The sequence below is a fragment of the Protopterus annectens genome, chromosome 2.part1 (genome assembly GCF_019279795.1).
Source record: "Protopterus annectens isolate FY-2018-M chromosome 2.part1, PAN1.0, whole genome shotgun sequence".
NCBI lineage: Eukaryota > Metazoa > Chordata > Ceratodontiformes > Protopteridae > Protopterus > Protopterus annectens.
The window spans coordinates 1,389,673,227-1,389,686,699 of NC_056729.1; the positions used below are offsets into that span (position 1 = coordinate 1,389,673,227).

At 44.0% G+C, this 13,473-nt stretch overlaps 1 protein-coding gene across 3 annotated transcripts in view; it reads right to left on the reverse strand.

Annotated features, from left to right (window-relative positions):
- MAPRE3 (microtubule associated protein RP/EB family member 3) overlaps window positions 1–13,473 on the reverse strand; it is a 1,644,409-nt gene that overhangs the window by 1,072,987 nt on the left and 557,949 nt on the right. For all 3 annotated transcript variants that reach the window (XM_044062866.1, XM_044062868.1, XM_044062867.1), the window contains one exon: window positions 6,782–6,927. In XM_044062866.1, the coding sequence (XP_043918801.1) occupies window positions 6,782–6,927 (146 nt within the window). The remainder of the gene's footprint in view (window positions 1–6,781; window positions 6,928–13,473) is intronic.

Genomic DNA, 13,473 nt, shown 5'->3' on the forward strand with positions numbered 1-13,473 from the left:
TCTTTGACGAATATTGATACTCCCCCTCCTTTTGTGGTTCGGTCCAAGTTTTGGGGCCGAAAAGCATGGTATGAGGTATAACCTGGTAGTGCTGGGGTGCTCTCGAGAGCCTTGAACCAGGTTTCTGTTACTGCACAGATATCAATGTTCTCCATGCTAAGGAGAGTTTCGAGTGCGTGCATCTTGAGGTTTAGACTTCTGGCGTTGAGTAGCATTACTCTTAGTTTCTTATCCCTTGTGATACCTATGGAGGTGAGTTTGTATTTTGAGCCTTGCCTAAAAAAGGCACTATGGGGGTAGCATCTCCAGGACATTTATGTGCAGGTGGCGTTCTAATTGTTGCCATGTGCCCTGGACCGTCCTGCCCTGATAATGCCCCCCCACCTGATCAGGGAGGCATCCGTTGTCACCGTGGCAACTGGGGGGGGGTGGAGAACAAAGGGTCTGCCCTGAAAAAGCTGAGGGGAAACCATCCACCAGGAGAGATGATTCTTGCATGATGGGGTTATCAAGATGTTGTGAGTCATTGGGAGCTGTTGAAAGGACCACTGAGAAAACAGCATCCACTGGAGGATCCTCATGTGGAAGCGGGCTCATGGGAGTAGAAGAATCGCCGCTGCCATGAGGCCTAACGCTTTCAATACTAGCTTGACTTGAACTCTGTTGGGCTGAAACAGGGACTGAACATTCCGCCTTATGTCTGTCACTCTCTGAGGTGGTAATGTTGCAGACATTTCTGTGGTGTTTAATACGGTGCCTATAAAGTTTATACATTGACAAGGCGACAAGGAGGATTTTGCAAAATTTATAGAAATACCTAGATTGTTGCAAAGTTGAATAGTGTAATCCCTGGCCATTATAAGATGCTGCTTGGTGGTATTGGAAATGAGCCAGTCGTCTAGATATGGAAACACCTGGAATCCTTTTTGTCTCAGGTGAGCCATGACCACTGCCAAGCATTTGGTGAACACCCGGGGGGCTGTGGTGAGACCAAAGGGCAGGGTTCTGAATTGATAATGACTGGCTCCCAGCCGGAAGCGGAGAAACCTCCTGGAGCGCCTGTGTATCTTTATATGATAGTACGCACCCTGGAGGTCTAACGAGCACATCCAGTTGTCTCTGCCCAAAAAGGGTAGAATGGACTGCAGTGTTATCATCCGAAATTTTGTCTTTTGTACAGAGTTGTTCAATCTGCTGAGGTCCAAAATGGGTCTCCAGTCTCTAGTCTTTTTTGGTACCAAAAAGAATCTGGAGTAGATTCCGGATCCTAGCTGATCTGCTGGGACTGCCTGGATGACTCTTTTTTTTAACAGCTTTTTTATTTCTAGCTGTGCCTGACTCCTTTGTGCGGGTGGTACGTCTGGTAGGGGTCTTGGCGGGTGTACCGGAGGGGAAGTGAAGGGAATTTTGTAACCCTCGGATATGATCTTCTGTACCCATGTGTCTTGGGAGAGGGATTGCTAGGCTTCCGGGTACAGGGATAATCTTCCCCCGACTACCTCCGAAGGCGGACAGTCGGGCAGCTTCTCAGGGATGCTGAAAGGGTTGGTCAGGGAATGATTCCCCGGAACCCTGGTTCTGTGGACCCCCTCTGCCCCTGGGGTGGCGTCTGTTATTATTCCCCCCTCTGCCTCTGGGGGGAAATTCACCACGTGCGGCAGGCGCGACTCCCTGTGGTTTGCGGAACCACATCTTTCCACCCCTCTGTCCCTTAGGATAAGGTCTAGAAGGTGTGGAAAAATGGACTCCCACGGCAGAGAGAGTCTTACCATCTTGCTCGCATCTGGTGAGGGTATTCTTCACCTGAGGTCCAAACAATTCTGAACCATCAAAGGGGGTGTTGGTGAAGGACGCCTTGAAGGGATCGGCAAAGTTACAGAGTCGCATCCAAGCGTGACATCTCAACGCAACACCTGTGCCTGCGGCCCTACTCGCTCCATCGGCTGCGTAGGAGATAAGCCGCATGGAGGAGTTAACATTGGAGTTCAGAGTGGCCAGCTGGGAGTTCATCTTGTCCTGATACCCTGCAGCAGAAGGATCCTGTACAGTTTCACCCAGTTCTTTGAGCAAGTCTCTCTGAAGGCAGGTGAAATGACATAAATAGTTCAGCGACCGCATAGTAAAGGTCGCTGAAGCAAATGTCCGCTTGCCGTACCTGTCCATGGTCCTGGACTCTTTGTTAGGAGGATGAACAGGTACAGAAGGATCAGCCAATTCCTTCTTAGTGGCTGCTGCTACCACCATAGCATCAACTGAAACACCTTTGGTGAGAAAGGATTTGTCCTCTGGTGCAGAAATAAATTTAGAGGGCCTCCTAGGGGTAGGTTCCATTGAATCAGGAGCTGCCCACGCCTTTCTAGCCACTACCTCCATTAGTGGGTAGAAAGGGGGAGACACCCAGGAGATGGAAGGGCGGGATCCAAAAGCATCAAGGTAAACCGACTCGTCCTCGGAGGGTTTGAGAGTGGACCAATTTCCCCTCTGTTTTAGGATCTCTAGGATGTCTGAAAAAGAGACATCCTCAGAGGGGGATCTGGGGGAACCCTCCGACTCATCCAAGTCGGTGTCCGACGTGACAGACTCGGGGGAGTCTATGTGCTTCCTCTTGCACTTTCTTTTCCTAGGGGGTTCCCCTGAAACTTCAGGGGAGCCCTCGGAAGAGGAGGAGACACCCAAAGTGGGTACCCTACGCTTTGGATCTCTGCTGTCAGATGTAGGAGGATGGCCAGAGACCGTAACAGGCACTGTAGAGGGAGGAGCTGCAGAACTTAACCTTGGAGTGGACACTGGGTCCAGCACGCTCCTCATCACCTCGAAGGCTCCCCTATCAGGTACCAAAGGTAGCCCTGGCTCTGAAGAGAGCCGTACCGCCCCCGGCACCAACAGAGAAGGCTCCGAGAATAATGTCAGGGCCGAAATAACCAGAGCCGAAGCTCCGAGAGGGAGAGCAGGGTCGGACAAGGGTCCGATGCCACTCGCCCCCTCGGAGCCGACAATGGAGTCCCGGCTCCCGGACCTCTCCACGGACGGAACCAATGAAGAGGTCGGAGCCAACGACACCGGAGCCGAAGGTGAGAGTATCGGCTCCGACGTGGGCAAGGTTACGGTTCTGACAAACTCCGGCTCCGAACTCGAGAGGTGAGTCGGAGGAGGAATCGATAGCGGTACCGAAGGAGCCACAGTCTGGTGAGATGGGCTCTGGAGCATTTGGGCTAGTGCCTGAGATTTTATGAGCCTACTGACCACCCTCTCGATGTCGTGGTCGGAGAGCCTGGATGACCTAGATGAGTGAGTCCTATGACTCCGCTCCGATAGGAGAGGGGATCTCGGAGCCGATCGGACAGATTCTAGTGAGGGGGATCTAGAGCGCTTGCGCGCTGGGGTCGGCTCCGATGCTGGTTTCGGAGCGGATACCACTTTGCCCGCCTCGGATCCGATTGGAACTGATGTCGGAGCCATCTCAATAACACCAGCCCTCGACTCAGAAGCTGGAGCCAAGGGTTTGGCGGTTTTTGAAGACTTCCCTGAGCCAGACTTGGACGGGGAGTCATCGGGCTTTAACAAGCCCCTTAAAATGAGCTTATTACGGCTCTCCTGCAGGACTCTTGAACTAAACCCATGACAGACGGAACAAGAGTCCTGCAGGTGTAAAGGCCCCAAGCAATAGACACAAGAAGTGTGACCGTCTGTCAGAGACATTTTCTGACAGCACGAGTCACACTTCTTGAATCCTGAGACCTTAGTGTCTTTGGATATAGTCCTAACAACAGTAAACACAGTCAGTCCACACACACACTCAACTTAAAATTAGAAAAGTTAAGGGAATTGACTAAACCCAAACACAGACACTGTAAGGGGTGGGGAAACTAAGGAAAAGTCCGTAGGCCCAAAGATAAAAATTAACTAAAGAAGGGTAGAAGGGCTACAAAAAGGGTTGTATGAATAAAACAATTAGTAGGGACCTAACCAAGGGTAACTAATTGGAAAAACTAGCTGAAAAATTAGTTTAATAGAAGAATTCTCTTTACTGACCTGAGCCGGTAAAAAAGACAACCTCGCAGCGAAGCGGCAAACGAGATCTGGGGAGTTAGTGCATGGTATTGTGTGTTATAGGGCTGCCTCGAGCCGGTAAAAATAGGTCTCGAGCTATAGTATAGGCCGAGTCGGAGCCGAGGATCGGCTCCGAACCCATCCAGCAAGAATGAAGGCGAGAATGACAACTTAACATTGTTTGTTAATTTAATTTGTTAATACAGTTTGATTACTTTTGTATAAATGTAAAATTGCTTATGTCACAAGTGATAATTCAATAAAGTTGTGTTAAAAAAAAACTAGACATTCTGCAAAAAATATGTGGAGTTGAGAGGTATGGCAAAACGTTAGGCCAGGGAAGAAGGGAAGATGTGCCTCTGGCTGTCCCGGTACCAGAGAAGACTATATATTTCCTGGCACAACTTCAGAAATGCCCTCAACATCTTTTTATAGTCTACGTCAACAGTTAAGAGTGACTACAGCAGGGCTTAAAGGACCTGACAGACAATAGTCTGGATAGTAGAATCTTTCTAACTTCAGAATCTGACACAAATACATCCCTACCCTGTCTAACTTAGGGGAAGAAACTTCAATGACCATAACAAGCAATTGGGAGGGACAACATTACATTAAAGCTGTAATGTTAGATATAGTGGACTCCTCCACAGTTTTTTTTTTCTTAACAGGAGTCAGGGAAACCTCTTTTTAGCTGAAATACCTACCATACTTAAGCTTATGCCTTCTGCGTTGCTTAACTCTTTATTGTTCAGTTTAGACTTTGAAGAGTTGAGAGACTGAAGCTGAGTCCTTGGGCCTGAAGTGATCAACCCCAAGACTGTGCCCAAGATAAAAGCCCAAAGGGAATGACGGGTCTATATCAGAACACCGAAAGTTCACATTTTCGAATGTTCTTACATCGACCCCCTAATCAGCGAACGCTGACAACATCGAACATTCAGAACAGCGAATTTTTTCCTAGGGAAAAAATTTGCTGTTCCAAAACACATACACACAACACAAGCACACCAAACAAACAGCAATCCACACACATACACCCAAACTCTTACAGCTAACCCTACACTAAACTGTACAAACACCACTAACTATCCACTTACCTTAACCCAAACCCTAACCCTAAGGTCCGTCACTATCGCACACTCACCTCACCTGCGCCCAAGCCCTAACTCACCTAACCCACACGTCCACACAATCGCACACATACCTCCCTCACTCCCTAACCCTAACTCACCTAGCCCACGCCCAATCACACACTTACCTGAACCCAACCTGTAACTTTCCACCACAGCGCTGAAAATAGCGACACGACACAAACGGACAACCAAATTTTTTCCCTAGGAAAAAATTTGGTTATCTGTCGTTTCGCCATTTTCAGCGTTCACTGAATAGGGGTCGATGTAAGAACATTCGAAAGTATGAACTTTCGATGTTCTGATATAGACCCGGGAATGACACAAGCTCTTTTTTAAACCTACTAAAATTTCTAACTTGTTTCATTGTTTGAGTTAAATCCTTCAAACATTTCACATTTCTCATTAAAATGTTCCTCCCAAAAGCAGACAATGTATAAGATATGTCCTGTCATGAAAAAGAAATTTTGTGAATGCACTTACAAACACAGAAGTATGACTTGAAAAGCAAACCAGATGATCAATAATAATTTAAACAATGGAAACAAACTGCTAAGCCAAATCTTTCTCACAAATACTGCCTGAAAAGAATGTAGCCTGGGGGTTGTTTTATGTGATATCACTATGACAAGTGGCAAAACAGATGTGAACATTATGGGCAAAGAGGAGGATCTGGTAGCCTTGGAAAATTTAGATACCAAATAGGCTGAAAATGTTCTGTTTATGTCTTACTGGGTGATATGAATGGCCCTCCTCATCCTAGCTGATGATTTCTACCACTCTTTCCCGCCCTGCTGCCCAGTCACTCTTTTATAAGCATTCTATGACATGACCTATTCAATATGGGCAGAGCCTAATTCCTTACAAAAAAATCATTTGCTATTCCCATGCATAACTATTCCTCTACCTAGTGCTTCTAGAAGGATTACTTGCATTAGAAGAAAGTCATTCACATTATCTTTAGTCCTAACTATTACAGCTGTTGCCTCCATGGTGTAGTCTTTTCTTGCCAGGAAAACTCCCAAGATGTGAAGGTGTATCACTGGCATTTTTTTGCCTCACCATTTTTCCTCTTTAGGAGCCTATTATAACAAAAATACTTTACTACCTAAAAAAATTATGAGACAGTATAGGAAAATGGTGCAGCGTAGATGAAAGAAGAAAAATCATACTTTGAGTTAACTTTGTATAGAAAATAAGTGACTAATTTACAGCCCAAAGAAAATTTCTAACTTTTTTATTCACTCACTACGCACAACTATCTTTTTTAGGGGTAAACTTAAACTACTATTAAATGACAAGTGCAGACGTCCTTGAAGTTTGTTAATCAATATGTCTGGTAACCACAACCAGCAAAACCGTATAGTACATATTCTACTTAGTAGGTGAATGCTCTAAAATTGCCACTGAAAGCACTTCTAGGACAGATGGCCTGCAACTGCATTAATGCCAGTAACTTATAAAGCATCTGTCCCATGAAACAAAAATCCCACTGCTACAACATGCTTCTTCCTCTGTCCAAGAATACAAACACCACTTATTTGCTTCAACCACATTTTTTCACTATTGTGCACTAAAAAAAAAAACTTGTGTCAACTTACTTTATCAACATTCATTTTCTTAAATGCCGCTTGTAGTACTTTGAAATTATGAATGAATTCATGTTCCAACTTTGCCTGGAATTTCACTTTCTTCAAATGTATGCACCCCGGGAAAAGCATATCCATAAACTGGCAATAAGCAGCACCTATATGGAAAGGAAAAACGTTTCTCAAGAATGGGTAATTAATTAGAATTTATTTTAAACTACAAATGTTGAAAAAGATAAATTTATTGACTGTCACAGGTTCCTGTACAGAAGAACATTCTACATGCATTCCCAATACAAAATGCAAAAATAAGAAATAACTGCAGCACTTAACACTATTCTTCTAAACTAGTTAAACCACAGAAGTCAGATGAGTAAATAATATATGGCGGTATTCACCAAATAAATTGATCTTCAAGACAGCCCTTTGGAGTGGGAATAAGAGCCATGATATCTTTCCTGACAAGTCTTCTTGTTACAGTTTTTTCAGATTTCTATCTCTTTCACCTAGATGTAAACTGTCCTATTCCCAACAAGAATGGATGATGCAATCACTCAGAAGCTCTGAAGATTTGACACACATGAAATGTGAGTAAATGCTTACATGAAGAGAGTTCAAGCACATAAAATTATACATCAGAAATACTTTTAAAATGTTATTCTATTCATTTGTTACACGAGTTAATCAACTAGGCTCTAGTGCCTTTTACTGGGACGACATGGGAGCACTATCTATTAAGTGGCTTGCTCAGTCGCAGAATAGGAAAACAGACTGAAGAAATCAAACTCAAACTACTGAAGTACTTTTATCTGTTCTGATAAACTGTCAGCCATTTACTTATTTAATTTATTTATTTGCATTTGGTTTACTGGGACAGTCCAAATGGACCACAAAAAGTCCTTTTTTCAGAAGAGGTTGGGGAGAGGGGGTGGTTGCTCCACAGTTACAAGTCAATGCATGGCAAAACAGAAAATGTTAACTAGCACTACAGGACATACAAATTAGTATATAAAGAAAGAAAAATACAGAAAGGATAGATCCTAAACATCATTATATTCCTCTGAGTTACACTGCAGTTTTACTTTAGCGATAATAATGTTAAGAACTTCCATTTGCTTAACTGACATAATCAGTATAATGTGAAGGGCATTATTACCATATAGCACATTACTTAGTAAGATTTTCTAGGTGTGGCTAAGCAACTGGGTTTTCTGATGAAAGCCCAGATGCTTACATTATGCAAGAGGACCAAAATGGTTGGTATCCTACAGAATGCTAAGAGGTGAACTGTGTCTGTCATACAAGGTATCCTTCGACAAATACTGACGGATTTACTGCACTGCACATCAGCAAGTCAAACGGCATCAGAAATACTTGATCTCTGCAGTATCAACAGAATGGTTTGGAGGGATAGGTATAGCTACTAGAGGACACCGCTGCTCTGGAACAGAATCCTGATTCAGATAAAACAAAGTTTATCCCTGTCCATATTCAAGTGCAACTTGGATCTATGGATGGAAAACAGAAAAGTTACCCCAGAACTGCCCCCTGTACTACTACTAATAATGGACATAGGCAGCTCTTAAATGCTTTATCCCATACATGTGTCCCCTGAAATTATCTATGGCATGATCCTAGTTATGCTCATTTGGGGCAATATATAATTATCAACCATGAGATGAGTATGGCCAATCTCTAACCAAATGGGATTGGTTAATTTGAATACAAAAAGGGAAACTGGCTAGGCTTAAAATGGCCCTCAAATGCAGCTAGCCTAGTACTTACCTATGAACATATGATCCTACAAGGCACTACAGATAGAAGACACATGGACAGAGCTGTAGTAATATTTAGCCAGGAGAAGTGTGAATTGATTTTATGCTACACTGACGAAGCCAAAAAAGGAAGAAACATGCAAGTCTACAGCTAGTGGGCTTTGGCTTTATTGGTCTAAATGTACCCATAAAGACTTAAAAAGTACAAAGTAAAAAAAGTTATGTTCTTACCATAATGTTCCATGCGTGTTGTCCATCTCGTACTTTATTCTCATTTGTGGGTCGGATCCGATGCGTCAGATCCATCTTGGCCATTTCTCCAGCTCGAGTTCTTCAGCAAAGCTCATGGGTCTCATTCTTTACCCATAATGCATTCCCTTAGTTAACTCAGATCTTGTTTGCCCCCCAGCAACACATGGAGAAGAACTTATGTAGTAGCAATTTCCTGATATATTTATATATATATATATATATATATATATATATATATATATATATGTGTGTGTGTGTGTGTGTGTGCGTGCACATACTACTATAAATTAGAATCAGACTGAAAAAGTATATTCTCTGAGGCTATATGGCCCTGCTGAATCCCTGTTGTTTTATCCAGTCTACCAGGAGTATAGGCAGGAGGAAGGAGGGAGGGTTGTGTGAATAAAGGATGAAATGGACAACACACATGGAACGTTATGGTAAGAACATAACTTCTTTATGTGATGTTGTCAATCTCACCTTTATTCTCACTTGTGGGACCGTGTCACAAGCAACTGAACTCTTGGGTGGCTCATGGCAGAATATTTCTCAGAACCATAGAACCAAAGGAGGCTCTACTCTTACAGGCCAGACCCACTTTGTAATGAGTAATAAAGGTATGAGGTTTTGCCCAAGTAGCTGCAGCACAGATATTATCCAGTGGTAGTTTAGCCTGAAAAGCTGCAGATGTGGCCATATATCTAGTGGAATGAGCTTTAACATTTGGGAGGTCTCTGTATTTAACACTGTAAATGTGGGATATGCATAATGATAGCCATTGAGATAATGTGACTTTTGAAACCGGTTGCCCTTTCCTTGTGTCAGAATATGAGACCAAAAGCTGATATGATTTCCTGAATTCCGAAATTGTGTGTAAATAGCAACGTAATTGTCTGTGAACATCTAGGAGATGCAAGGAATACTCTCCTTTATTTTGGAAGGTGGGAAAGAAAACTGGAAGGTCTACAGATTGGTTAAGGGTATTTTCCGTCACAACCTTAGGTAGAAAGGATGGATTACTATGTAACAATACCCTGTCTTTGTGAAAGATTAGATATGGGGGGTTTCTGGATAAGACCTGCAACTCAGATACCCTTCTGGTTGAAGTGATAGCCACCAAGAACAGAGTTTTCCAGGAAAGATATTTCAAGTCACACATGGCTGAGGGCTCAAAGGGAGGAAATATAATATTGGATAAAATGAAACTGAGATCCCAAGGGGGCACTGGATGTTTATATGGAAGTCTTAACATAGCAGTGCCCTTCAAAAAAAACTCTGCAAAGTCTGTGTGACATGATAGGATGGTCATTTTCTCCTATATGAAAATTAGAGACTGCAGCTACTTGAACTTTAACTGAAGCTGCTGCTGCACCATCATTGAAGATCTCGGACAGAAACTGTAAAACGGAATGAACTGGTGCTGTAAAAGGGTCTATTTTTTTTACAGTTTGCCCATATAACAAACTTCTTCCATTTGCTTTTGTAAAGCTTTTGAGTAGATGTTTTATGAGATGAGATGAGGAGAGGGATAGAAATCTGGCAATTAGGGGAACTGGAGTAGCCAAGCTGTCAACTTCAGGGTGTTTAGGTTGGGATGAACCATTCTCGATGGGTATGTCAGAAGGTCTGGAACTTGGTCCAGAATCCAGGGTTTGTCACGAAGATGAGGCTGAAAAAAGGGAAAACAGATTTGATGAGGCCAGTAGGAAGCAATCAGGATAATGGTTGTCACCAACAAACTCACTTTCTGTAAAAACTTTGGAATTAGAGGAATTGGAGGAAAAACATAATGAAGTCCCGGGGACCTATAGTGAAAAAGTGCATCCCTTGGTGACTCCCTCACAGGAGAGTTCAGGGTGAAGTAGTTGCTGCATTTGGCATTTATGGGTAATGCAAAAAGGTAGCAGCAAGGCTGGCCCCATTTGAGGAAGATCACTTCCGTAACTTTCTGAGGGACAATTCGTGCGGCCATAGAATGGCTCTGCTCAGCTTGCCTGCAATGACACTGGATTTCCCAGGATGTGCATTGCTATTCGAAAGCGGTTGGAGGCTATCACCCAATGCCAGACCCTGAGAGCTTCTCGACAAACTGGGTACGATCTGGTTCCCCCGTCTGTTTATATATCATACTACAGACATGTTGTCTGTCTGGATTGCAATCATTCACCAAGTAATAGAGTCCTGGAATGCTTGCAATGCTAAAAACACCACTCTCATCTCTAGGACATTTATATGCAAGTGAGCCTCATGATCTTGCCAGATGCCTTGAACTGTCTTCCCGAAAAAATGCCCCACCCTATCTGGGAAGTGTCCATGGTCAACGTGGCCAGAGGTTGAGGAGGAATGAAAAGACGGCCTCGAAGTATTGAAGGTGAGTGAATCCACCATTGGAGATCTTTTTTGCAGGCACTGGTTATCATGATCTTGTGAGACACTGGAAGTTCCAGGACTGACCACTGAGCAAACAGCATCCACTGGAGAACCCTCATATGGAGACGAGCTAGGGGAATTAGTATGATGGATGCAGCCATTTTCCCTAGGACCTGGAGAACTAGTTTTGTGGAGGCTTTGGACTTCTTTATTAGAATTCTGACAAAATTACATTGGTCGTCTACCCTGTCTTGTGGAAGTCTTGCTATCTGAATGGTAGTGTTATCTCTGCTCCTATGAACAGTAAAGTTTGCGATGGTTCTAGTGCAGATTTTTCATAATTGACAGTAATGCCTAGAGAGGAGCAGAGTTGAATGACATAATTCCTTGATTGGAGAAGATGATGCCTGGTCGGGGCGGTTATGAGCCAGTCATCAAGGTATGGAAACATGCAAAATCCTTTGTGTCTCAGGTGAGACGCTACTACTGCCATACATTTGGTGAACACTCTGGGGGCTGTAGTGAGACAAAGGGGATAACTCAAAACTGGAAATGACTGGCTCCTAGCCAGAAACGCAAGAACCTCCCGGACCACCTGTCCATTTGAATATGGTAGCACATGTCCTGAAGGTCTACAGAGCACATCCAATTGTCTTTTTCCAGAAAAGGAAGTATCGACTGCAGTACCACCATCTGGAACTTGGTCTTCTTTACTGATTTGTTCAAATTGTTGAGATCCAAAACGGGCCTCCAGTCCCCTGTTCTCTTTGAAACTAAAAAGATCTGCTCTGGTCTGCGGGGACTTTTTGCCTGACTCTTTTTGTTAGCAACTTTCGAAATTCTATAGTTGCTTGCTCATTTTGACTGGGTGGAACATCTGGAACCACTTTGTTTCTGAGGATAGGAAGGGAGAAGGGGATGATGTATCCTCTGAATATTATGCCCTGCACCCATCTGTTGTTTGTTATCTTTAGCCAGGTTTTTTGGTGCAAGGACAATCACCACCTCCAGAAGCATGCAATCAGGCACTCTTTCAGGAGTACTGGAAAGGTCTACCAAAGAAAGATTCTCTGAAGCCTTGGTTTTGTGGGCTTCCTCTGCTGTGAGGGTGGCGTCTTCCATTATTGTCCCCCCCTCCACCTCTGGGGGAACTTTCACCTTGTGTGTTTTGGTTAGACCTCTGAGATTTTCTGAACTACATTTTCCCACTACCTTTTTGACCCTTGAGAAAAGGTCTAGTAGCAGTGGAAAAACCCACTCCAATGGCAGACAAGGTCTTTCCCTCTTGTTCACACCTGGTGAGCATTTCCTTCACTTTTCGTCCAAAAAGAGAGGCACTGTCAAAAGGGGCATTAATGAAGGAAGACTTGAATGGCTCTGCGAAATCACAAAGATGCATCTAGGCCTGCCTCCTAAGAGAGATACCCAAGCCTGCTGCCCTACTCATTCCATCTGCTGCATAAGAATTGAGTCTCATGGGTGAGTTAACAATTGAATTCAAGGTAGCAAGCTGAGCACTGGCTTTCTCTGCCATTGCATCAGCTACAGCCCGTTGGAGGGAGTCTGATAATTCTTTAATCAGGTCCCTCTGCATTCAAGTGGAAGTGAGTGAGATAACTCAGAGACCACAAAGCAAAGGTCATTGATGAGAAGACATGCTTCCCATACCTATCCACAGTCCTAGAGTCCTTATTAGGAGGATGAATAGAGGTACTTGTCTCAGAGAGTTCCTTTCCTAGTGGCTGCCGCCACAACCATGGCATCAACCCCTACACCCTTTGTGTGAAAACTTTTTTCTTTTAGGGCAGTGATGTATTTGTTTGGTCTCCTAGGAGTAGGGTCTATGGTGTCTGGGGTCTCCCAAGCCTTTCGCAAGATTAATTTGACAAGTTCATCGAAAGAAGGAGTAACCCAAGAAGTTGATGAGCAAGACGCAAAGGCCTTCAGGAAGACCGACTCCTCAGCCGAAGGGGGGGGGAGGGCTGCCAATCACCTCTCTATTTTAATATTTCTAGGATGTCTCCAAAAGAGACATCTTCAGGAGGTGATCGTGGAGACCCTTCTGCTTCAATGAGGTCGATGTCAGATGTGATAGACTCTTCCGGTGAGTTAAGATGTTTTGTCTTGCATGTCCTCTTCCAAGGGACCTCTTCATGGGATACTCTGGAAAGGTTTCAGAAGAGGGGGCAGTACCCTGAGGTACATCCTGAGGCCTAACGTCTCTGTGGACCTGTGGAGAGGGTCTGTGAAAAAACAAAGATACCTTGCCTGAAGAGGGAGGAAGAACCAGAAAACACTGTGTCCCAG